Consider the following 27,526-nt stretch of genomic DNA (forward strand, 5'->3'; position numbering starts at 1 on the left):
AGCAGATATGGAAGCATTTGACTTGGTGTGGGAAATTTGACAAGATCTCTGAGGACAATCTTTTGTCCCATCCCCATTGATTGCAGATGAGACACCAGTTTCTAGGCTGGTGTTTTTATGATGGATCCCTATGATATATAATGGGGGAGGCCCAGCTATTTTAGTCTCTGGCCTTGGAGCTGTTGCAGTTTTAAGGCCACTAACTTGGTGGACTTTTGTTTACCCTCTTATATTCTCTTCAGAGTGGAAAAAAGTCCAGACAGAGGATTACTAGAGAGAGTATTCAAATAAAGAAGGATAGAGGGGAGCAGTAGGAGTTCCTTCAGTCTTATAGTCATTTGTTTTGGGTACTTCTTGTGTCTTTAATTTTTCATTAGTCTTTTGCAATGAATCTTTCAATGGAGCTATTTTGGAATTTTGAAGTCTTTTTGGAGGCTCCTACATGCCAATTAAAATAGGCATCCTGTTCTGTTTGATTTGAGAACCCTTGCCTTTAAGTGAACTCCTTAAATGAATGATCTTGTCTAATTGGAATGTTTTCCATATGGCCACTGTAATTCTAGATTGTCTTTATAAGATGTTGCCATTTTTGTAGATACCTACAGCTTCTGGGACCACAGTTTTTAGACATAAAATAGACAGGTGTGTTGAAAGGTTCCATGCTTAATTCTTTGAAACAAGAATCCCATTTTTTAGCTAATCCTGGACCTCTTGGCACCAAATTAATACCTAACAGGGATGTGCTGCTCAGTTGGGTACTTTGTGGTATTTTACAGTGTACCTTGTTGCACAGTTTTCTTGAGGTTGGCAGGTGACTTAGTATCAATCTAACCCGTTCCATCACCGACTTATCCTACCACAAGAGTCTTAGAGTTAGGTGATGAGTGCTCTAACAGATTTTAAGTGCTTGACCCGTGCCCACCAAATTTGTGGCTTTGGTTTCTAAGATTCCCATTAGCAGTAGATTTAGTATTCCCTTCACCAGAAGATTACTTTATAGTGGGGGACACTGATGACTTTTAATAGTCTGTCTTGTGCCTACTTAGATTTTTATTTTGATAGTCAAAACAGTTCAAATTTTTTCTCTTAATTTATTTTCCCAAGTCCCCCATCAGTTTATACTGTGAACTTGCCTCAAGACCTTGTGAGTCCCCTAACAGCTGCCACCCATTGTGGACTCCTAATATAACTACCCAGAACCCTCCTGGAAATTTCAATCCCCGAACCTTTCCAGGAACAATATATACATATATACTTTTAAAATAAAGTTTGTTTGGACCAGAGAGCTGCCCACAGGGGAATGGAGCTCAAATATGAGAGTGACTTATTCCAGCTGTCAGTAGCACTGAGAGGAACAGTGAACTCAAAGGGTTCAGTGGATGCCTTGCCTGTACGACTTGTCCCATAGGCAGTTAGCAGTCAGCCTTGGATCTCATCCCTTGTCACCAAAAACTGTTAAAAATGATTAAAGAAGACAAGTGATACAAACAAACTTTAACCCTTTATGAAGTGGACAGTCTCCTTTTGGAGAACTGCAAAATGGAGCATAAGGCAAAAAGCTTCTTTTATAGAATAAAAAGTAAAGAACAAGAAAGAGGCAAATAGAAAACATATGAGTGGTTGGGGCCGCATAGTCAACCTTGTCTGGGGTGAGAAGGCCCAGAGTTGGCTTGGCATTGAAGAATTGGCTGCATGAATGTACTGCGTTTCTGGTCAAGCAGAACTTTTGTAGGGACATTATATCTAAGTTTCAGTTTCCTTGACATGGCACTCAGGCAGGAGTGGCTCTTTCTTGGGCCAGAAATTTATTTCAGCATGGTTAATAAATAATTGGTATGCGAAATAGAGGTTGTCAAAATGCTTTAAATGCGGGGCGCCTGGGTGGCACAGCGGTTGGGCGTCTGCCTTCGGCTCAGGGCGTGATCCCGGCGATGTGGGATCGAGCCCCACGTCAGGCTCCTCCGCTGTGAGCCTGCTTCTTCCTCTGCCACTCCCCCTGCTTGTGTTCCCTCTCTCGCTGGCTGTCTCTATCTCTGTCTAATATATAAATAAATAAAATCTTTTAAAAAAATGCTTTAAATGCATAAAATAGATAGTTTCAAAATAGTATAAACATGTACAGCACACAAGAGGAGATAAAAATGAGTTAGACTTGACAAATGGCAAGCCTTTGTGGAGCCTACAGTCTAATAGGAGAGGTGAGCTATTCACTGTAATGCAAAGTAGAAAGAATAGATTCCCTAAGAGAGAGACAGAAGTCCTACAGGAACTCAGAGGAGGGAGAGATAACATCCCAGCTTGTGGAATTCAAGGAATTTTCTCTAGAAGAGATAGCATTTGGATATGGATACTCTTATTTAACTAATTTACTTAAGGTGCTAGCTCTTGGTGTTATCACAGTATCAGTGATACTAAGATTAGAGGTTTATTTCTCGCATTGGCTTGGACCAATTCTGTTCCATTCCATTCTGTTCCATTCTATTCCATTCCATTCCAGGACATCAAAATGTACCTTAATCCTATCCATCTGTCTTAACATAGGTAAGCATTTGGTCTCATGGCAATCCAGTAAGGGAGACTAGATGGTTGTATCATGAAGCTGTTATTTCTCTCACACCTAAGCTCTGTGGTAGCCTAATCTTGACGATCAAGGATGACCAAAATTGGTTTATCAGACCTTTCCTTCCTAGAGAGTATGAAGGGAAACATCAGGTTGCTCTGGTTATATTATTGTGAATTCTAAGTTAGTAGAGTCCACTCTAACCTGTTTCCCATCAGCTTTCGGGAGTCTTAAAGTCAGAATTTAAGCAGATAATCTATCTGACAACTTAATTCATACCTCGCCTTTTTTTTCCCCCCACTTCAGGCACCAAAAATTTGATCTCCAGCTCCCAAATGTACACCTAATAATACTTAAATATTAAAATAAGGATTTGGGGGGAGATTTGTGAATCCCTCTCAGGTTTCTGTGTTTGAGCCACTAGCTTCTTTTGGCCTTTATTTAGCAAATAGTAGCACTAAATAACTATTTGTTGAATGAATAAATGAATAAGTGAATGAATAATCAAATGATGGGATTATTGCTTGCCTGCTTTGCCTCCTTCTCAAATGGAAGCTGCCCTCTTGCCTGAGCACTAGCTAGCTCTTTCTCTGTCCTTTGATTCTCAAGGATGGATGCAAGAGGACCTGGGGTCAGGGTGCCCTTCTAGGACATGAGGGCGGTGCCTCAGCAAGGCTCAGTATCTCATTCAGCCTCTGGCCTCTTAATTTCTCTAGCTTTTAACACCTAAATGTCTGTGGTGTTCTTGGGAAGGTCCTGTCACCTTTCCTGGCAAGAAGAGAAAACCCCATTAAGAGTATAGATCATTTCCCTTTATTGCAGGATGGAAATCTCTTGATTATAGACTATAGACGTTTTGAGGAGAGAATGCTCTCTTGTTCACCATTGCACCCCCAGGCCCTATTGTAGAACCTCCACATACTGTTTAAATTCTGAAAACTTGTCCTTTCTCTTTAAGGAATACCTATACATCTCATTGTTTCATTGTCCTTTTCCCATTCTTAAAGTTCCATCTTCATCCCCATGAATTTAGGTTGGAAAAGAATTTTTCTGGCCATTTAGTTTTTAAGTACAACTAGGTTTTTTTGTTTGTTTGTTATTTGTTGTTGTTGTTGTTTTGGGATGCCCAAGAGGGTCAGAGAAATCTTTCAGGTTAGGCAGGATTTATGCTTACTAGAACTCTGCTTTCTTCTGACCCTGATGAGGAATTTGTGTCTGAGATATCATTCCAGGGGGGAATAAAGTGTCTTCCTAGGTTAATGATCTAACATTATGGTTTTCTCAAAGTTTAGATATTATATTATATAATTTTGTATATATATTTAAATGCATAATTATGAAAATAAATTTAAAATTATAGCAAAGCACACTTTAGGAACCTTATTATGTTTATTCTGGAGCATTTAAAATAAATGCTTCTCTGTCTTTACTTTCTGGGTTGCTATCCATGCCTTCATTGAGATTAACCAGTCATATCATTGAGGGAAAATGTTTATTCTGCCCTAGCTTTATAGGTGATGCTGGCTTCTTTGGGTAGAATGTTTGGATAGAAATGAAAACACTCAGCAAGACAGTTGGAAACCATCCTTCCTCCTATTTCGTTTAACCACAGTGTAGATTAATAAAAGTAATGGGATCTGGCTAGTAGCAAATTGGAATTTGCAGAATGAGTTCAACCTGTATTTCGCCCTCTACCTTTAGTGGCTTCTGAGGTCAGGAGCCTCTTGCATCTCCATTTTTTCTAATGAATCAGCATCAACTATCTCAGATATGTCCCCACTTGTATTCAAAAAAACTTATGGATATACTGATGTAGAAAAAATGGTCAAGATAAAATAGGTAATTAAAAATGTAAATCGCAAAACAGATGTACCAGTGTGATCCCTTTTTCTTAAAATGTTTGTGTGCACACAAAAAATTGGGGGGTAAACATGCTCCAAATTGTGCATGTTCCCCTAGAATTCTAGTAAAATGTGAGTCCCAGATATCCAGAAGCTCCTGATAAGTGTAGTCCCTCCATAGCCTCCACACCACCCTTGGCAGGAGTGAAAAGGAGCTCCAAGAACTCAACTTGCTCCTGTTAGTGCCCTCAGGCCTCCCTCACAGGCCTGCCCAGTATTCACAGCTTCACCCCTCTCTGCCTTAAGACCATCAGGACTAATCTAATAAGTTCTTCATCCCTGTTTGCACCGATCACCAAAGTCCAGGAATCCAGATCATGACTCTTCTCCTCACTCTATTATTGTACATCCTCTCTTCTCAGTCCACATCCAACCCTCCCATCTCCCAAAATCTTTTCCCCATGCCCTCTTGAACTCGTCATTCATTGGCAGAATCTCCTATGTCACCAGACTCTTTCTAAACATTCCCTTTACCTCCTTGTTCTGACTGAAATCCATCTCTCCCTCAGGATAGCCATGTGAAATGTTGGCTTTTTTTCTTTCCCAGTTCACCCCCTCGCCCCCTGGGTCTGGAGGGGGCAGTGAGTGTCTTGTTTTTTATTGCTACTTCCAAACTATTCTTTTTCCTACCTCCCTGAAACTACCCCTCCAACTTTGAACTAATGTCATCAGACTCACCACCCAGTACCCCTCCTAGTTGCAGTTATCTACTACCCCCCAGATCATCTCCTTTCTTTCTTTCTTTTTTTTTTAGATTGTATTTATTTATTTATTTTTCAGAGAGAGAGAGAGAAAGAGAGCGCGCGAGCACACAAGCAGGGGGAGTAGGCAGGCAGAGGGAGAAGCAGGCTCCCCACTTCACAGGGAGCCTGATGCAGGACTCAATCCCAGGACCCAGAGATCATGACCTGAGCCAAAGGCAGATGTTTAACCAACTGAGCCACCCAAGCGCCCCTCCCTTATTTCTTAAAGATTTTCTCTCTTGGCTCTGTGACACTTCCCAATACTATTTTTGCTACAATTCTTGTGAGTTTTTAGTAGATGAAGCATCCAGTACACAAGCTTCTCAGTTCCTTGATCTCTCCAATGAATTTGTCCTCTGTCCTTCTTCAGGTACTCATTCTCTGGTTCTGTGTTTATGTCAGTAGTTTTAAAAGTATGGTTCCCATCCAACAGCATCAGCATCACCTGCAAGCTTGATAGAAATACATATTTTCATTGTAGTGTTCAATAATTCATTAGTTGCATGTAACACCCAGTGCTCATCCCAACACGTGCCCTCCTTAATACCCATCACCTGGTTACCCCTGTCCCCCACCCCCCTCCCTTCTGTAACCAACAAAAACTTATGATGTGTACTATACACTGGCTAACTGAACATAAAAAAAAACACCATATTTTCAGGCCCCAGCCCTCACCTGCTAAATCGAAACTCTAAGGATGGGGGACCCAACAATCAGTGGTTTAACAAGTCCTTCAGGTAATTCTGGTGCATGATCTTGTTTGAGAACCACTGCCATAGTTCATCATTAAAATCACTCTCCTGAATATACTTTCAGCTTCTTTACCTTACCCTCACTTCACAGTACTCACCTGGAAAAACTGCAACTTCCATTAAATTGTGTTCTCTGTCTGCTTTGAGCTTTTATTTGTGCAGCTAACCTTGGCTGGAGAAAATCACACAATAATGCTGAGTGGTCTTTGCACTAAATTCCTGACCACCAACCTCCAGTGGGCCTTCAGAGCTATCTGGCAGTCCTATTACAGCTCTGTATTCCTCACTTTCCAACTCCACAAATGACTCATACCTTCTTCTCTGTTTTCTGACATATCCTCTTCCATTCTCACCCTTGGCTAATGACCTTGTTTCCTATTTTACTAAGAAAAGTGAGCCAATCAGAACAAGGATCTTTAGCTAGCCACCTAGACACAGCAGTACCCATATACTCTCCCTTTCTTTCTATTACCATATGTGAATGATCTGGGCACCTATGTAAGGCCAACCCCTGTACTGGTGCTTAGGTCCCATCTTCTCCCATTAACTCAGGGACTTTCCTCCCTGATTGGCCTTTTTTCTTCCGCATTCATCAATTTTTCCCCTTTACTAGGTCTTTCCATTAGCAGATTAACAGCTACATCTCCCATCCTTAAAACAAAGCATCCAGAACGCACTTGACATCCAAGAAGCACAGTTCCATCAGCTGTTATATTTGTAATATAATGCTTACTATAATATAATGTAATATAATGCTCAGTAGAGTTTTGACCATCAATTCCAGCCTTTTCATTTGACATCTGTGAATTGAGCCCTCACCCAGAATTACTGAGAAGTCATATACGCACACACAACCAATGAAGACACTGGGGCAAGGTATTTAATAGAACTGCTACTGTGTGTTCATTGACATGTAATGTGGTAATGTCAGTCGATTGGAAACCCTCTATTCCTTCTAACTTCAATTGTCTGACATATTTATAGGCTAAAACAATTCTTGTGCTTTATAATGAGCAATCTGTAATTGAAGTAATTCCTGAAAGAGAGAGGGAAGAAGAAAAGCAGACTAAGGAGGACAGAGAACTTTAGGAACTGGAAATTCTAGAGATCCAAGAATTATTATGCCTAATAATTTTAGACTCTTTTTTTTTTTTTAAAGATTTTATTTATTTATTTGACAGAGATAGAGACAGCCAGCGAGAGAGGGAACACAAGCAGGGGGAATGGGAGAGGAAGAAGCAGGCTCATAGTGGAGAAGCCTGACGTGGGGCTCGATCCCATAATGCCGGGATCACGCCCTGAGCCGAAGGCAGACGCTTAACCGCTGTGCCACCCAGGCGCCCCAATAATTTTAGACTCTTAATTATCTCTTCTTGCCCCAGATCCTTAAAGAATATCTACCTCTAAGTATTAGGAATACTGAGGGGCAAAAATATTCGATTTGTAGGTTCTTCTGTTTTTTGTCATGGAATGTGTTCCTGTCATTTGGAGGCAACTAAAGCAAGACAAAACGCTTATTAGATCTCCTATTTTGCTGCAGCCAACAAACTTAAGGCTCAAGGATCAGGCCAGGAGCAGAGAAGCCACAGATAATCACTACCACCCAACCTTCTTCTCCCACCTCACTGTTCATTCTTTAAGAGTAAAATAACATTAATTACACAAAACAAGCTATTAAACAATGTAAAAACACCAAATTAGAGCCTAAATGAGGACATCAAAATTTAGGATTAAGAGTAACTAATTAGCTTATAATCAATTTCTTAAAGCTCATTTGCAATGGTATTTTAAGCAAAGTCTATGATTCCAAGTTATTACCTCTTTTAACTACTCTGCCAATTAGAGCCAAGTTGAGAAAGGCTTTTTTTTTTAAGATATAATTCACATAGTATAAAATCCACCCTTTTGAAGTGCATAATTTATTATATTCAGCAGGGTTGTGCAGCCATCAGCACTGTCTAATTCCAGAACATTTTCTTCACCCCCTTAAACCTGTATTCATTAGCAGTCACTTCCCATTCCCTCCTCCCCTCAGTCCCTGGCAACCACTAATCTACTTTCTGTCTGTGTGGCTTTGTCTATTCTGGACGTTTCATGTAAATGGAATCATATAATATGTGGTCTTTTGTATCTTTCACTTAAGTGGAATGTTTTCAAGGTTCATCATGTAGCATATCCCAGTGCTTCATTCCTTTGAATGGTTAAATAATATTCTATTGTGTGAGTAGACCACATTTTGTTTATCCATTCATCAGCTGATGGACATTTGGATTGTTTCCACTTTTTTGGATGTTATGAATAACTCTGCTATGAACATTCATGTACAAGTTTTTGTGTGGACAGAGAAAGGCTTTTGATTTAGTATTTTTAAGTATTTCAAAACAGCCAGCTTCCTTTTTTGAATCAGAAGTACCCTCCTGATGTAGCAGAGCTTCCTCTTAAATATGTAACTTTTTTTTTTCCCTTTAGCATCTTTTGAGCAGAATCTTTGGTGTCACTTCATCGTGACTCTGCTGTCTCTCTGGACCTTATTCTACCATTAAACACAACTGAGCTCATTTCCCAGGCTTGCTGTCTATGTATTTCTGTCACTCAGATTTTCACAGCTTTGCTACCTGGTTTACCCCACAAGCCTTCTTCACTCTAAGGCCTTGGTATCATCTCAGTTTTCATAGCCATGTTCAGCTGAGGCTGGTGAATGACTTTATAAGTTTGTTTATAAAATAAAGGCTAGACTTATTTTGGCCCAACACACTGCATATACAATATTAACTGTTTAGCAGTTTTCTACAAGTCAAAATAAGTGATTTACTTCTTCAGGCAATTGTTCAAATTTTTCTCTATCCTGTGAAATCAACCCATTTTTTTTCTTAAAACATCCCATAGAGCTGATTCTTTCCAGAGAGAAAGAATTAATATTGTATATCACCACTGTCTTCACTAAAAGGATCAATGGCAGGGAATTATAAGAGGATTCAGAAAGCTCTAGAGAATCAATCCTGAGTTTCAAACTAAGCCTCAAAGACTGAATTCTACAAAAATGGAATGTGTTGGGTGTTACACACAGCTTTATTCTTCTCTGTCCCTCCCAGTCTCACCTTCCTTGAGGGTACAGGCTCTTTCTCAGTTGTTTAGACTCACTCCCTTTCCTTTCAGGACACAGTAAGGGAGCACCTTTTCTTGCTTTTCTTAGAAAACTATTCTTAAAAAATCCTTCACTTTTTCAGGTCACGACAGAGGACTAGCCTGTCTTCCACTTAATCCTGCCAAGGAACTTGTAAAACTCTGTACCCAGGAACCACCACAGCTGATTCTCTTTGAAAAATATCATCCTTGTTCAAGCATGTTTGCTGTAGGGGAACATATATGGAACATGTAAGGAACCCTAGTCTAAGCAGCTGGATCTTGAGATAACAAGTGATGGATCCCAGTCATCCCCAGAAGAGAGTACGAGGCTTTTTCACCCTCTGGTCAAGCTGTCTTAACATAGTTGCCTTGAAGACCCAGGTTGAGCACATTGTCCAGACAGGACAAACATGTGTCTTCAGACAGGGTATGCTCGTGAATCATCTGTAAGCCAAGAAGAGATGCAGGTAGCTGTGCAGGAAACACCTACTGTTGGCTAGTTATCTTATCTGGATGGACTTCATATATGCTGCAGAAGGCAGGAGAAAAGATCTCCTGGTTTATTCCAGAAGGACATTGGGAAGACCCTTACAGTTGACTCTTTTCATTATAACTACCCACAGTTCCAGCCTTTCCATGGTCTCAAACTGAATTTATAAACTATGTGTTAATAGTTTTATATTCTTCATGCTGGTTAGCCCCTCCAGGGAAAAACCCTCACCCAGAAACACCCAGCCCCATGAATTATACTTTCTCTGTGATCAAAATAGAGAAGAGAGTAGATCATAGGTCACGTTTGCATCAGTAGTGAAAACCATGTTCTTTGCAACTATGTTCCAGTTATATACTTCTTGAAACCAACTCATTCTGAGATCCTTTCTAGAACCAAGCACATTTACTTCCATACAAGCACAAGTAAATAAGTAAAAAGCAAATAAACCAACCTCATGATAGTCTTTTTCCATCAATAACTTATTGCCACAGACCAGTTCTTTCCTAAGCCCCTTTAGGAGGTCTGGTCTTTTCTCCCTTTGACTTCTTTGGAAAGCAGTTAGATAAACAAAAACTTAGAGCTCTCTTCAACATCAAAAGAAATGGAGAAATGTTTTCTTAAGAGTGTAGCAGAGCAGGCTCTTTTTTAACTACTGTTCTGACTTTGAAACTTCAGAGACTTATGGGAAGTGAATGAAATGAAAGTATTTGTTGTCCTTTGCTCCAAATCAGCATTGTGCTAGGGATGGTAAGGAAAAGAAGAGACCACTTATTATCTCCATACCCTCAACACCCAGTGTATAAGTGGCCAGAAAAATACTTGACTATAAAATTGTGACTATAAAATTGACCTTACCCTCAAGAGTTTAGACTCTTTGGAAAATAATTATCAGATTATAAAATACTGCAGCCCTTTTACTTGAACACAATTGGGATTGATAGTTACTCAGGGAATCATAAACTCTATTTATATATTAAAAACATTAATTTATTCAGATCTTTTGATAGAAAGCCAAAGCCTTTTCTTTGAGTGTCATTGGAAATTGGAGTTCCATAACATCTCTCTTTAATAAATCACATTCAGTACATTTGTTGACTGATTTCCAGTTTCAGTTTCTTTAAAGTGAAGAAGGAACTTAAGTCAGTAGTGAAGCAATTCAAATGTAGACTCCTCCTAGATTTTAATTATTTTGGCCTTTATCTCACTCATACCTAATTTTACAGCAAAGAAATTTTACTAACAACTTGCCTTTACTGAATTTTTTAAAAAAGATTTTATTTATTTATTTATTTGAGAGAGGGAGAACACGCACGCATTTGTGCACACGTGCACACCGGTGGGGGGCCAGAGGAGGAGGGAGAGGTAGAGAGAATCTCAAGCAGATTCCACTGAGCACCAGCGCCACTCATAGCTCAATCCTAGGGACCGGGAGAGATCCTAGGACCGGGAGATCGTGACCTGAGTCAAAACCAAGAGTCAGCTACCCAACTGACTAAGCCACCCAGGTGCCCCCTTTTACTGAATCTTTATAAAATAATTCAACTTAGGCGTTTTATTTTCAATTTTAGGAATTTTGGAAACAACTTTTTTCCACATTCATATTTCATTTGTTTATATAATATGTAATTGAATCGAGTAATTACTGTAAAAAGTACAACCAACATAAACAAGTGGCATAATCAACTCTTAGGAAGCAACTACTGTGATAAGAAATATGAGAGCATAACAGAAACTAAATCATTAGTAATGGATCAGTGTGTTCCGGGCATCAGGTTCTCTCTTTTACAGGAGAAATGGAGATCATTGGCTAAACCAGAGAATAGGTTAAGTGGAGGTCATTTAAGAGTAATGGTATTTCATTAAGAGAATAGTAGTAAAGGGGGCTTACATAGGGAAACCTTCATGAAATACGTAAAATTTGAATTGGATTTTGAAGGATGGTTAGAATGTCTATGATTTGAGGAGAAGGAGCATTCTCAGGAAAGGGATGAAAAGTCACCCCCCTAAGGCCACACATTGCTGTTGAAGAACAGGGGGAATACAATTTAAGTTGTAGTTTAATTGAAAAAGCATTAAGTCATAAGCCTAAGCACTAATGCCATTCATAACAGATTTTTTGATGTTTTAATTTGGAGGTAAATGTTATTCTAGGCAAGGAAAAGATTTTTCTAGGCAAGAGTGTAGGAGAAAAAATCAGGGAAAGCTAGAGCTCAGAGTTAACATATAAGCCCAGTGAGAGGAAATTGGGGGGGAAACAGAAGAGCCCAAGTTAAAGTATTAGACCAGTGGTTTCAGTTGTAATCTTCTGTCAACCATACTGTATATTGAAAGCTTTCATGTAAGATTTTGTGAGTGGAGAATTCCACAGCTTAAAAAAAAATTTAAAAACCATAGGTTTAGACATATAAGCCCAATGTACACATTATGAAGTGTTGTCAGAATGTCTTGAAATCAATAAAAAAAAGATAAGTTGGGGTGCCTGGGTAGCTCAGTCGGTTAAGTATCTGTCTTCAGCTCAGGTCATGATCCCAGGGTCCTGGAATTGAGTCCTGCATCGGCTCCTTGCTCAGCAGGAAGCCTGGTTCTCCCTCTGCCTCCCACTCCCACTTCTTGTGCATGCTGGCTCGCGCTCTCTCTCTCTCTCTCTCTCTGACATTAAAATCTTTAAAAAAAAAAAAATGATAAGTTGTAGGAAACAATGGAAACCCGAAGAATTGAATTCCCACTAAATTTGACAAAAGTTCAGTAAAAGAGAGTTGTGAGCTATTTTTGGTTTGGGGGTTTATTTGGCAATGATGTTTGGTTTATATTTTCTAGAAATGGAAAATTAATATTGATTGAATAATGTGATCGAAAATAAAGATTGAAGAGGATGTTTGAAGTTTTATTTGTAAATGACTACATGAGGCAGATGTTTAGTATATAATAAAATAATAGAATATTTTTTAAATCTGAGATGATTTCTTTAAAGCTCCTTAAAGAAGAAAGTCTCACAAATTCAAGACATATCATGTCATTGCTATTTGCTCATCTTTTGTACCTTTACTGTAGCCAGATTTCATTCACATGTATCTAAAAGCTGCTTTCTTATGGCATTCAATTGTTCCACTTTTTTTTTTTTTAAAGATTGTATTTATTTGATGGGCACCTGGGTGGCGCAGTCGTTAAGCGCCTGCCTTTGGCTCAGGGCGTGATCCCAGCATTGTGGGATCGAGCCCCACATCAGGCTTCTCCACTAGGAGCCTGCTTCTTCCTCTCCCACTCCCCCTGCTTGTGTTCCCTCTCTCTCTGGCTGTCTCTGTCAAATAAATAAAATCTTCAAAAAAAAAGATTTTATTTATTTGTTTTGAGAGAGAAAGAGAGCGTGTGGGGGGGGCAGAAAGAGAGGGAGAGAGAATCTTAAGCAGACTTGTACTGGGTAAGGAACCCTTGACCCCATGACCCTGAGATCATGACCTGAGCTGAAATCAAGAGTCAGATGCCCAACCAACTGAACCATCCAGATGCCCCCAACTGTTCACTTTCTTAATCCACACTTTGACAATAAATTTTCAAATGTCCCCAGATCCAGAATCACTTCAACAAAGTATGTTGAATAATTAAGATAGTCTTCTGCACACAGGCCAAAAAAAGGGATTTGATTTTAAAATAGAAGATCAACAGATCTCTTTCTGTATTACCATTTGAGGATCAAAGTTTTTCTCCATATTTTAACTGGATATATCTAGAGGGGTTTGTATATTTGCTTTCCTTCAAATAAGAAATTAAAAAACTATTCTTAAAATGATAGATTCAAATTTGAAGTGTAGCTTGTTCTTTTTTCATAAAATAGTAAATAGCAAAACCAAAAATGCTCTACATGTTCTTTTTCTAATAGTTTGAGGCGAAACTGATTTATGTGGATTGGCACCTCACATACTCTGAGTTTAAGAAGTTAGCATTATCTGAGAAGTTGCTATTTTTAGGTCCAGCTGTAATGTTTCTAACTTTGGTGCTAGAGTAGTGGGTGCTTCCTTTCCCAGAAGGCTCTGTATTCTCAACATGTGCAGGTCAATTGGACATAAAGCTATCTAGAAGGAGCAACAGGCCCATTGCAGGCGTGTTTCTAACTTGAAAATTATGAGCAGGTATTGGGAGCCATTGGCTATATTTGGGAACCAGTTGCATGTCAGTACAAGCATGGATTGTGGTCCCTGGAGACTGGGAGAGCACAATGCTTGAACTTAATTGCTTTTGGAGATAAGAAGAAAATACTTTTCTACCTGACAAGATTGACAACTTTTTAAATCTGACCATCTTCAGAAGTGTGCTGGACAGTGGCTAAGTAAATATCCACTTTTCAAAGATGATGATCAAGGAAACATCTCTACGAAGGGACCCGGATTTAAGGGGAGAGTTAGCTTTCCTGGCAAGGGGCTGTGATTTTGTTCTCCCGTCACGGTTTAAGAAGCGGCTGAAGTCATTTCAGCAGACACAGGTTTGGAACTTGGGTGTTTCTTTTAAAATATTTTTATTACTAATAAAACCACCCAGTGAACTAACTTACAAATAATTTTACAGCTCACTTGATATTAGATCAAGGAATTAATCTGTGTCCTCTGTTCAGCTATTTGCAGAAAGCTATTTGTAGAGAGATTCCAACAGGTTTAAAAATAGACCTTCTGGACCTGAAGTACAGTACTCAGATTTTTCTCTTGTAGAGAGGGAATCCAGTTTTAGAGACAATAAATACACCTCAACAAACATACAATTTATAAATTTTAATAGAAGTATCTTTGAGAAACTAGAATTTCTGTGTTAAAAGCCTTGTTTGCACTTTAAATCAGTAGACTATGTTTGTATTAACATACACACATCTGTAATGAATTGTTTTTAAAGTATCAGTCCTGGTAATCTTTTTTTGAAAGAAGAACTAATTATATATGTAGACAGTTGTGTAGGCATGATATAATGTATGTAGGTAACAAAGAATGGCAATTAATTTCTGGGTTGTGAAAGAATGTCCTCCCTCAGCAAGTTGTGATATGGAGTCATTTCTGCCTGTGATGACAACTTTGCAGAATCCATGCTAACTTGCTTATACTGTAGGGCCAGTGTTTTACCAAACAATTTGCCTCACCTTGAATACAATACAAATCAAGGGTCATACAAATGATGGCCACCCAGAATCCAGCAAGAAACCGTAGTTTCATAGTTATTTTGACCCAGAGTAATTTCAGATTAAGTGAACCATATGAAATTACTTTTTTTAAAAAACAGGTCAAAAATGCTCAAATACTGGAAATGCTACAGTGACATAATAGTATAAGGATACTAAATGATACTGTGTTTATAGACTAAAACTGAATGGAGAATTGAGACACTTTTCCCAACTAGTTCTATTTTAATGCTGTTTCTAAATTCGAATGAAACAGTTTTATTCAGAATGAGCAGATGCTGAACTTGCTGGTAAATCTGCCAAATTTTATATAACTGTGTTATTCTATAGTATTTATAAAGGGCCAGTTTTATTAAACTACTTTAAATTATGTGTCTTCTGTTGAATTCAGTGGAAAGTAAATTGATAACACGTAAAAGTGCAAAATAAATGCATTCTTTTTCCTTTCCCTTTTAAATATTAACACCAGTTTTGTTAAACATGGGATTAACCAATGAATTGATAAATACTTGCCTATCAGTGAATTGCTTAATGTTAAGAAGTACACTAAGGAAAGTGAAGTAGATTATATAATTGAATACCCATTTAAATAAAAACTTTGACAGATAGCCAGGGTTTGTTCTCAGTTGTTACTTATTTCTGTCAAAGCAAAAGTGTAGAGTTAACAGAGAAGGCCTTGCTCTAAACCTTTTCCACTAGTGTGTGTTCACTGGACTATTGGGTTTCATCCCCACTGGCATCAGTGGTCTTAATCCTATGGTTATAACTGCCTGGATGTCACACCATGGAAAACATTTTGGGGAAACAAAAAAAGGATTTTCATGATTGCTTACTTGGTAGTCTCACAGACCTGTTTCAGCATAGAATAATAGAAAGGGGATGACTCTAATATAAATGACCTATTTATATATAAATGTTAAAGCCCCTGAAGAATTATAGGCCTTCTTGTAGAAGTTTAGGAACAATTTCTACTGTTACTGACTCATGGGCCTCTGTAATAATATTTACAGCTTAGCATTAAAACAGAGAGAAATGTTTACGTACAGATTATCAATTTGTTAAATCAAAAGTGGTTTGTAAACTTTAAATTGTTTTACAAGTGTGAATGATCATTTTATTTCTTGTTGAATCTGAAGGACCATGCCATGTTTGACCTTTTGAGAACCTCACCCTTTGGCCTTGTGGCTCATTTTCTTAAATAAGGACATATCTGTGCCTAGTACTGTTCCGAACCTTTTACCTATGTTAGTTACATCCTGTAATTTCCTTCAATCTTCACAACAACCTTCTAAGAAGTAGGAGTTATAATCTGTTTTATTACTGAATTCTAAAAGGTTAAGTAACTTTCCTGAGGTCACAGAGCTAGTAAGCCATCACTGTTTTAAGTTTTTCATATTTCATTAGCCTCACTTCTCTCTGTGCCATGTTTTCCTTGACTGTTACTTTTTAGGGGTGACATCCTGATAGTGCAGCAAAATCTTGGTATGACCAACTGACCTTTATATCCCCAGTAGTATTAATATATGAGCAGACTCTATGTATTAGTGTCAGGTATTAACCTGAGAAATGGGTCATGTGTGACAAAGAAGATTAAATCATATTCATCACATATTTATGTGAATGAAGCTTATCTTCCTGTAATACTCATGCTTTTCAAGGGTAGCCAAGATTTTTGTCCTGAGTTTAAAGATCTGTTATGAGCCCATATGTCAAAAGGAAATATGATATTCAGTCCCATATGTCAAAAGGAAATATGATATTCAGTAGACCTGAATAGAGATAAATCAATGTTCAAACTTTAGGAATGGCATTAGGATAATTTAAGGAAAATGAACATTTGAGTAATATTTTCTGTTCATGGTGATCAACAGTCATGTCCCTCTTTCATACTTTATGTAGTATCTAACACAGTGCCATGCTCATGAGCCTTGATAGTTAATTTGAAAATCTTCATAGAATCCTTTTTGCTTTTTCTGCTAGGAATCTCAGGACTAAATATAGTTTTCATTGGTAAAGTAGACTTCTACCTGAATGTTAGTGTACCTCCCCTCTCCTTTCCCTAAATCATGGATAATCTTAATCTCCTCATTGCCCCCCGCCATATGCTGTCCTTTCTTATGTCTCTTTATGGCATACCACATCAAATCCTTTTTGGAAAAAGGAATGATATAAACTATAAATGAGTTAAACTCTGAAGGCAGTTTGGCTGTGATGAAATTAGTAACCACAATCCTTGCCTATTATTGGAGTGTACCAAAAATGAGAGAAATGTGTATCATAGAAAAAAATGGCATGCCTCTAGGGCATCAACCTGGTAGAAGACATTCCAAAACTAAAATGCTTTAATTTTCTTAACAAAGACTTTCTCTGCATCAGGGACTGACAGTGATTTTACCTAGACAAAGTCAAACTAGAGAGAAGAAGGTGAAAGGACACCCCCCCCAATATATTTTAGATTTATGCATTTTAAAAGAACTTATTCTATGTGCCTGTTGAAGTAGAGGTAGAAGTGTGCAGAAAGATGAAGAATAGTCTTCAAAAAAAATTTACTAATCCAGTTCCAACAGACTAAGAATACACTTGAAGATCCTTAATATGTCAGCTAACATTGCTCTTAAATATCTGGCTCATCATTGATGGAAAGATGTACTGTAAGATCTTTAAAGCATAAATTTGTGTAAACTCGGGTATTGACAGATAATTCATGTACTTATTTTTTATGGATAGGCATTCCCTAGAAGCCAACTTATAACCCGGAAGAGCAGAGTGAGCTCTTGATCTCTGTCTCTCTTCTTATTACTGGTGAGGACTTTGAAGAAATATATGCTGTTCAGAATTTTTGTGTCTCATAATCACATTTTCCTTCCAGATTCAAAATAAACCAGAAAAGAAACCTGGAACACCACTTCCACCTACAGCCACCTTTCCAAGTAGTCCCCGATCTCTCTCCCCTGTTCCTCATGTGAATAATGTTGTGAATGCACCATTGTCCGTAAACATTCCACAGTTCTACTTTCCTGAAGGACTCCCTGATGCCTGCAGTAACCATGAACAGACTTTAAGCAAAATTGAAACTGCTTTCATGGATATTGAAGATCAGAAAGCAGACATCTATGAAATGGGAAAAATTGCAAAGGTAATATAACTACTAAATGATGTATAATCTCTCTTTCTTTAACAATCCCAATCTCTCTCTCTCATCACTGCCTCTTTGCTTTCTGTTTTTAAGCATGGCTAGGTTTTTTCCCTTGTTGAAAAATTTATTTGATTCTGATACATCATCTGTGGTCCCATTTCATGGAACTCATTAGTTTGAATAAACCCTTAGTGTTCTTCCAGTCCATCCTCCCATTTAACATAGGAATTTCATCCATGACACCATCAACACATAAATTCATTCTCTGCTTGAATGCTTTCAGTGACAGGAAGCTCACCATCTTGCCAACCAACCTGTTCCATTATTAAATAGCCTCACTTGTTAGAAAAATTTCCCTTGTATTGAATATGAATGTCTTTTTTTGTTCTCACCCATTGATCATAACTCTGCCCTGAAGCCAGACAAGGAACCATTAGGCCAGCTCAACACTAATTCTACTCAGAAATAAATGGATTTGCCTCTAGGAACCAAGTCTTTGATACTTTCCAATATACCCAACTGCTTCTAATTTAGGATCTTAGCCTTTCATGCCATACTGAACATCTTCAGTAACTGGATGCTGTATCTCCAGTCTCCTCCGAGAACCATAAATACTGAGCATGAGCACCAGATCATATTGGATCATGCCATTCCCCAGCTCACCATCTAGAGCAGCAATTTGCTTTGTTTTGTTTGGGTTTTATTTTTATCATGTGTGTAAATTGAAGAGTCAGATCATATCTCAGTATTTAGCAGTGGTTTAGGCTGTACTTCAAGTGGCAGAGGGGTTTAGCAGATTAAGGGTTGCATGTGGGCAGGTAGGAGACCAAGTGGAAGCTCCTGAGACCCCGTGCGCACTTTCACAGTTCCCCTGCTTTCAGGAATAATATTTTATTTTTTTAAAGATTTTATTTGTTTCTCAGAGAGGGAGAGCACAAGCAGGGGCAGGGGAGCAGTAGGCAGAGCAGGCAGAGGGAGAAGCAGGCTCCCCACTGAGCAAGGAGCCCAACACCAGCCTTGATCACAGGACCCTGAGATCCTGACCTGAGCCAAAGGCAGACACTTAACCAACAGAGCCACCCAGGCGTCCCTCAGGAATAATATTTTAAAATTTGGACACTATTGACTTGAGGATAAAACCCAAACTGCTGTTCCCTGCATAAGCCTGAACTATTTGCCCTCCCACAGGATCACCTCTGCATTTGGGCTCTCCCAGTTCTCCCTTCCAAAATGGGCTTCCACTCCTGCCAACCCCCACTTCACCCATCCTTTCAGACATACCTTCCATTGTGTCTTTGAAGAAGCCCCTGAATCCCCACTCCAATCATGCCCTGCCCTCTTCTCTACCTGCATTCAGAATATTTGTTGCCGCTGGGGGTTTTAGGTTTTTTTTGTTTCCCATTCTTCTCTTTAATCAAATTATTGAGCACATTGTGTTAAGCAAAATACCATGATTAGAAAAAATAAAGCAGGTAGATTCTTTACTTCTTATTCACTATGAAAATGAAAATTATTCACTATTTTCTTTTTTTCATTTTTTTAAATTTAAATTCCATTAATGAACATATATTATTGATTTTTGAGGTAGAGATCAGTGATACATCACTCTTATATAATACCCAGTGCTCATTATATCATGTTCCCTCCTTAATGTCCATCCCCCCACCCCCTCTCCTCCAGCAACCCTCAGTTTGTTTCCTATGATTAAGAGTCTCTTATGGTTTGTCTCCCTCTCTGATTTCATCTTGCTTTATTTTTTTCCTCTCTTCCCCTGTGATCCTCTGTTTTGTTTCTTAAATTCCACATAAATGAGATCATGTGATAGTTGTCTTTCTCTGATTGATGTATTTCACTTAGCATAATACCCTCTAGTTCCATCCATGTCATTGCAAATGGCAAGATTTCAATTTTTTGATGGCTGAGTTGTATTCCGTGTGTGTGTGTGTGTGTGTGTGTGTGTGTGTGTGTGTGTGTATGTATCACATCTTCTTATCCATTTATCTGTCGGTGGACATCTGGGCTCTTTCCATAGTTTGGCTATTGTGGACATTGCTGCTATAATCATTGGGGTGCAGGTGCCCCTTTAGATCACTACATTGGTATCTTTGGGGTAAATACCCAGTAGTACAATTGTTGGGTTGTAGGGTAGCTCTATTTTGAACTTTTTGAAGAACCTCCATATTGTTTTCCAGAGCGGCTGCACCAGCTTGCATTCCCACCAAGAGTGTGGGAGGGTTCCCCTTTCTCCGCATCCTTACAAACATCTGTTGTTTCCTTACTTGTTAATTTGAGCCATTCTGACTGGCATGAGGTGGTATCTCATTGTGGTTTTGATTTGTATTTCCCTGATGCTGAGTGATGCTGAATATTTTTTCATGTGTCTGTTGGCCATTTGGATGTCTTCTTTGGAGAACTGTCTGTTCATGTCTTCTTCCCATTTCTTGATTGGATTATTTGTTCTTTGGGTGTTGAGTTTGGTAAGCTCTTTATAGATTTTGGATACAAGCCCTTTGTCTGATATGTCATTTGCAAATATCTTCCCCCCTGTCTGTTTCTTTTGGTTTTGTCGAACTTTCCTTTGCTGTGCAAAAGCTTTTTATCCTGATGAAGTCCCAATAGTTCATTTGTAAATTAGATTGAGTTTAAGGGGAATGAAAAGGAATTCTTTTTTTATTCCCACCTTCTTCACCCCTCCCTCACCTTAGAACTTGCTTGTTGATCCCTTAGATAGGTAAACTCTCATTGCAGAAATAAGAGCTCACCTATTTCCTCTCTATTTTAGACTTAAGGAACTGAAGGTCTGTAAGTACTTAACCTGAAGTCACAGAACTAGCACATGTCAGGAGACTGGTCCTCTAACTCCTGGTGTTGTGCTGTTTATACCATATGTTTTCTCCCCTGAACATATGCTAACATACCTTTAGCTAACTTCCAATCAGTATCCACCCAAATAAATTACAGGTTCTTTCAGGGCACTAGCATTTTCTTACCCAAAACTTTGAGAGATGGCAACTGTATGAGCCAAGATGGTAAATTATCTGAATGGGGTGGAACTATGAATCTAAATCCAAGAGACAGAATTTAGTAAGGCTGAATGAAATCTGCATTTAGAGAGAACATGTTAACTGCATAAATGCCAAACAGGGTTATTTCTAACATGCCAACAGTCTGTGTGAGAGAAACAGGCAGTTTCATGGACTGCTTCAGGCAGGCAGACAAGGAGAAACTGTCCAGATTAAGGGACATAATAGTTCCTAGTGCTGTGCTTGGATTGGAGAGCCAATCCAAGCAATTCGTGCCTCACTGTAGGTCAGCCTTCCTCCTCTGAATATTTCCAACTTCTGACTGAGGATCCTATTCTCCTCTGCCTTTCCACAGCCTTGTCTCCACCCTCCTGCTGTGGCCCTTCTGCCCCCGTCTCATGATAGCCCTGCCGTGCTCCATGATTCAGTGGTCCTCTAGCATTCAACAGATTTATGTCATCATTTCTTGCATTTAGCTAATCCCCATTTAATCCAGCTTTTACTTGGCTGTAGCTGTCTATTAACACTCACTAAGCAATCCTATTTTCAGTTATTTTTTACTGTGCACATCGGTCTTCTCTGCCACAGAGTGAACTCTGCCTGTAGCATTTGCACTGCATGTGCTTGTGTTCTCATGACAAGCTGGTTGTAGATAAAGGAGAAGAAAGACAGCCTTTGACAATGAAGGGAGGAGTAGTTGGAGCAATAAATGAACATTTCTCTGAATTCTTGTAGTCTATAAAGCTGTTTGGAAGGCCAGCTTCAGTTTGCAGTCTACTCTTAGTGACAATTCAGTGCAGCTGTAGAGACTGGGGTCTGTTTTTTGAAGTGCAAAGAAAACGCTGTGTTTATGAAATCTGCATCTGTTGCTGAAACTTAGCTCATTCATCTTTGACCTCAAACAGCCCTGGAGAGATTAATACCCATTTCTGATTAAATTCTGTGTGTAGCATGTACTTTTTCCCATAGCTTTAAGTGATGACAGAGAAGAAATTAATATAGAGGATGAATCTAAGAGAAAATCAGTGTAGGAACATACACTGAGGAACAGTAAGAAAAGTATTTGTCTTCAGGGCCAGAAGACTTACCATGGAGTTTTAGCCTCTAGCAGAAAGGTGAGGAAGAAGAGGGAAATTGTCTTCTGAATGGTACAGAGACGATCAGCTTCTCTCTTCTGGCTGAGGTAGCACTGCCTTGACCTATCATGCCTGTGTCCTGTAAGGCAGCTTCTCTGTACCTTTATTTCTTCATCTGTAGAATGGGCTAAAAATACCTGCCCTCTTCTGCTTGGGGATTATGTGATGATAAAATGAAATAACAGGCATAAGACATTTTAAAACATTAAAGAACATTGCACATATTGGGTAATCATCTGCTACTGATAACCTTGCTTTCAATTCTTTACGTTGTTGGGCCATTCTTAGGTCAAATTATAGGTGTTAGATTTTCCTTGCTCCAGCAACTTTGATTACCATAGACTGACTTTTGCCTCCTCCTCCGAGTTTCCTAAACCCATTTTCTGTAGCTCCCTCCATATCCCCACTTGTCTTCCATTCTTTTCCTTTGTAAAAAGTCTTGACGCTGTCTTGTTCTCTCCTCTGTTATTAAAGTATCTATTCAATTGCCCCCAGGTTAATATCACTTACTTTTTTAGTTCTTACTGATCTCCTGACACCCTTTATCTTAATTCTTCGTTTTTAAGCAGATACAGCCAGCCATACATTTTTTTAAAATATTTTATTTATTTATGTGACAGAGTGACAGAGAGACAGCCAGTGAGAGAGGGAACACAGCAGGGGGAGTGGGAGAGGAAGAAGCAGGCTCATAGTGGAGGAGCCCGATGTGGGACTCGATCCCGGTACGCCGGGACCACGCCCTGAGCCGAAGGCAGACGCTTTAACGACGGCGCTACCCAGGCGCCCCTAGCCATACATTTTTTTAAATAGCCGAAGTGTAATGTCTGCATTGCATTTTTTTCCTTTGGCATTTTCTCCAAGGGCTATTACCTTCATGCTGCCTAACATGTGGCTATTTAGGGTACCCCACTATGAGAAAAATAGGCCAGCCCTTTCCAATCTATTTTATTTTTTTAAAGATTTATTTATTTTTTGAGGTTGGGGGGGAAGGGCAGAAGGAGACAGCAAGAGAGTGTTAAGCAGACTCCACGCTGAGCGCAGAGCCTGATGCAGGGCTCAATCTCACTACCCTGAGATCATGACCTGAGCCAAAAGCAAGATTTGGATGCTTAATTGACTGTGCCTCCGAGGCGCCCCCCAATCTATTTTAAAACCTATCCATTCTATACCTTATCTCTTAGGATTTTGCCTTTGAGTCATAATAAATGTATGTGTCGGTCTCTCACCAACTTACTACTCCTTAGGAGCTGATATGTATGCATTTTAACAGGAATCTTCTAGAGAAAAGACTATAATCCAAGGGAATGAAAGTTGTTTAATAGTGGAAGTAGCCCCACGGGATGTGCTAAGCACACAGTCCCTGGTAGTGTTTCAGCTGAGGCTGGCGACCGCTTCCCAAGGTTGAGCTAGAAGATTCCTGAGTCCTTCCAATTCTGGAAAATCTATGAGTGACTATAATGGTGGGACTTTGGCAAGCACCATGGCAAGCCAGTTCCAGTCTCTCCCAATACTTACTTTCTCTGTTTGGGGCTCTGTACTCCCACCTCTACAATACAAACTATTCTCTCAAGCTTTCCTAGCAGTTGCCAGTTGTCTGTCACATCTAAGAGCACTTTCTTGTCAGGCTACCATTCTGCATGAAAGGGAGGATTGGGAGGATTGGGATTGGAAAGTGGATTTGACAGTTTACCACCCAAAGTATATTAATTGTGAGCTTTGTACTTTGGCAATCATAATTTACACAATAAACAAAATCCATTTGGTTGCTAAGCAACACCTTTCCCTCATTCTTGACTTCAGTGGAGGTATTTGACCTCTGGACTTAAGAAATCTGAAGTTCCACCCTGTTTGCAGAACGTGCTTTTGTGGCCCCAGCAGGAGCAGCTATTATTTCTGCCCTGTACTTAGCTCCCCTGGCTCGAATCTCACCTTCCATATCCTCATCTCCCGACGTGAATCCAGCAGCCTTTGGGTGTTCTCTCAGCATAACTCAGACTCATAACGTCAGACCAGGTATTCCTCATGCTTCTGTGGGGATTCCCCAGGCACTGAGGCATCACACCGGGAGCGGCTTCACCAGAACCTAATACGGATTCACATCTAGTCAGCCTCCAAAGGAAAAGCTTCCCTTTGTAGCATGATGAAGGCTCAACAGATCCTGTGTCTAATATGAATAATAAGACTATTTGATAACAAGATACGATTCTTCGAAGGGTTCCAAATTTAGGAATATGTTTTACATGCATGTACAAAATTGGGAACATGTGGAGACTATTTCTCTGCTATTGTTCAGATACTATTATTACTCGAAAGAGTTTCCTCTCTAGGAAAAAAGCAGATAAATTTGGTAAGAACTCTTTCTTGTGAGAGTATAATTAATTGAAAGAAAGAGCTTTTTATTGAAAAAAACACCTTATAGAGTATTATAGTTGTATATTGTAGTTTTATATTCATTCCCAATTCCTCCTAAGGCTTTTATAATTTGTAGCCATTTGTGGTAGTTTCTAATGTATAAATAAATGGTAGCATTTTGATTTTTATCTTTAATCTTATACCTGCATTGTAACCATTTAAGCAGATAGCTATTTTCTTGAACAATCTAGGCTTTTCTGGTTCTTCCTGACCCTGGGGCTTAATAACATAAGAGGCAAAGAAGAGAGAGATGGGTGAGAGTGTAATCACACCAAGTGACCAAGTAATAAATGTGGCTGTATTTTTATGCAGTAGGAAGGAAGGACATATATGACCATGACATTCAGTCATTCTTTTTAGAAGGTAGAAAATATGTGAGGGTGGTAGGAAGGGAGACTGGTTGCTTTAACTATCAGGAAAGGGAAAGACACATCACTGTAAATGAACTTGGAAAAAAGGTAAATGGATTTCCCTTTCCTTCATTAAACATGTAATACTCTTGTTTCCCCTCTGTCTCTCTCTGAATCTACTATAGCTTATATATTTGTCTCTGCCCCAATTTTGCTCCCTCAAGGACCCTCTGTCCACTGTGGCGCAAAGGGTAAAAGCCACAAGGGCCCATTGTTTGGCTCTGTCACCTTTTCACCACCCCTTGGCTTACACTGTATTTGTGTTTTATTTGCAGCTCTGTGGCTGTCCTCTCTATTGGAAAGCCCCCATGTTCAGGGCTGCTGGGGGAGAGAGGACAGGATTTGTGTCAGCACAGTCATTCATTGCCATGTGGAGAAAGTAAGTATATGAGCAGTCATTCCAGGGCTAGGCAAAGATTTGTCTAGTTCTCACAATGTGCCTTATAAAGGTCACTTATTTTACTCATTTATTAATTTTCCTTTACCCTTTATTTCAACAAGTAAAATTCAGTGGTTCATAACTCTCTATAACCACACACAAATTTTTTCCATAGTCTTTATCTTATAAGACTCTAATCATTAAAAGAGATCTTCAGAGATACTTTTTAGTAATAGCTCTTTGACAGTTTCTTAGTTTTGCTTGTTAAATTTGGGTCTTAGGATTTGACTCTGGTAACAGTGACATAAAAGTAAAGACTCTCCTTTAAGGGAGCAGACCACATGTGTCATGTTAGAAATACAGCTTCCATCCTCATGATCCACATTAAAATCATATCTAGTTGATTTATTAAAAATAATTGAACTCAAGTAGGTTTTAATAATTACTTTTTGAAAGCTCCAGTTAAGAAACAAATATGTACATCCTGACAAGGCGTCCCCCCCCGCCCTTTTTTAAAATTCCAGTATAATTAACATACAATGTTATATGAGTTTCAGGTATACAACATAGTGATTCAACAATTTTATACATCATTTAGTGCTCATCATAAGTGTACTCTTTTTTAAAAAAGATATTTATTTATTTATTTATTTGAGAGCGCGAAAGAGAGCATGAGTCGGAGATTGGAGGGGGACCAAGGGGCAGAGAGAGAGGGAAAAACAGACTTCCCACTGAGCAGGGAACCAACTCGGGGCTCTATCCCAGGACCCAGATCATGATCTGAGCCAAAGGCAGACGCTTAACCACTTAAACAACTTAGCCACACAGGCACCCCCATAAGTGTACTCTTAATCCCCTTCACCTATTTCACCTCCGATGAGTTTTTTTGAATTTCTTTTTTTTTCTCCTTTCTTCTTTATAAGTTATTTCTTGATATATTTATACATTTTAAGAGAATGTCACAGCTTGCCCCTCCTACGTCTTTCAACTGACCAGCCTTGTTTACGTGTTCTCCTCACCTTTTTTGGACTAAATACCCTTCCTGGTAAACTGTTGGGAAATGCGGTTCACCTGTTATCATCATTGTCATCGTTATTATTATTTTTTTTTTAATGATTTTTTATTATGTTAGTCACCATACAGTACATCCCCGGTTTCCGATGTAAGGCTCGATGATTCATTAGTTGCGTATAACACCCAGTGCACCATGCAATACGTGCCCTCCTTACTACCCATCACCGGTCTATCCCATTCCCCCATCCCCCTCCCCTCTGAGGCCCTCAGTTTGTTTCTCATAGTCCATAGTCTCTCATATTTCATTCCCCCTTCTGATTACCCCCCCTTTCTTTATCCCTTTCTTCCCCTACCGATCATCCTAGTTCTTATGTTCCATAGATGAGAGAAATCATATGATAGTTGTCTTTCTCTGCTTGACTTATTTCACTTAGCATTATCTCCTCCAGTGCCGTCCATGTTGCAGCAAATGTTGAGAACTCGTTCTTTCTGGAAAGATTTATGCGATCTGAAGAGAAACCAGAGTACGGTTCATCATTATTATTATTATTTAAAATCTACGTACAATAGCAGAATTCAGCATATAGATTCCTTCTAATCCCTTCATGCCACCTAAAAGCCCTTAGGAGTATAATGCTTGAGATCATAGTTGGTGATTAATAAATTTATTCTTATTTTTAAAAATCTAGGAGCAAGTTGAGTTCACCAGATTCTTCCTGCATTACATTAGAACTACAGTGATCAGAGTATACAGAACTTTTACCAGTTAATGAACTTATTTTAGAGAAATATACCAAAGCTAAAAGTTAAAATGCTTCACGTTTTCCAGGTAAATTTTAGTGATTTTGTTACAAGTAATAGTTCTAAGTTGTCTGAATACCAAGAATCAAAGGGACCCTAGGAGAATCATTCCTCTTATGCCATCTAGATGACACTTCAAAGACAGTGCTGTGATCACCATTCCACCTCTCCTATAGCAAGTAGAAAACTGCTGGTTAAAATCTAAAAAATGCCTTTAAAAAAAAAAAAGTGTGAATAAGCAGTCTTAAAAGTAAGGGAATTCCTTAGAAGCTAGAAATAGTATAAACACTAATTAACAGGAATGAACCAGCGAAAGAATTGGCATTTGCCCTTAGGGTATTTGTCACTGTTATTTCTGGCAGCCTAGAACCTACAGAAAGAAAATAGAGCCTAGGACCTGAACAGTAAAGAAGTCATCTTGGATTCCCTCCCCTTTTCCCACCTGTAAAGTCAAGACTTCAGCTGGGTGGTCCAATTATCTA

At 39.0% G+C, this 27,526-nt stretch overlaps 1 protein-coding gene across 7 annotated transcripts in view; it reads left to right on the plus strand.

Moving 5' to 3' along the window:
- PPP2R3A (protein phosphatase 2 regulatory subunit B''alpha) overlaps positions 1-27,526 on the plus strand; it is a 205,041-nt gene that overhangs the window by 58,140 nt on the left and 119,375 nt on the right. For 5 of the 7 annotated variants that reach the window (XM_045791823.2, XM_045791819.2, XM_045791820.2 and 2 more), the window contains 2 exons: positions 17,603-17,869; positions 25,126-25,229. In XM_045791823.2, the coding sequence (XP_045647779.2) occupies positions 17,603-17,869; positions 25,126-25,229 (371 nt within the window). Of the gene's footprint in view, positions 1-13,429; positions 14,053-17,602; positions 17,870-25,125; positions 25,230-27,526 lie in introns of those variants that run through there. The other 2 variants (XM_045791824.2, XM_087870216.1) reach the window with 2 other exon arrangements.

Source organism: Ursus americanus, chromosome 20, assembly GCF_024610735.1.
Source record: "Ursus americanus isolate L20-20 chromosome 20, mUrsAme1.1.p, whole genome shotgun sequence".
Classification (NCBI taxonomy): Eukaryota; Metazoa; Chordata; class Mammalia; order Carnivora; family Ursidae; genus Ursus; species Ursus americanus.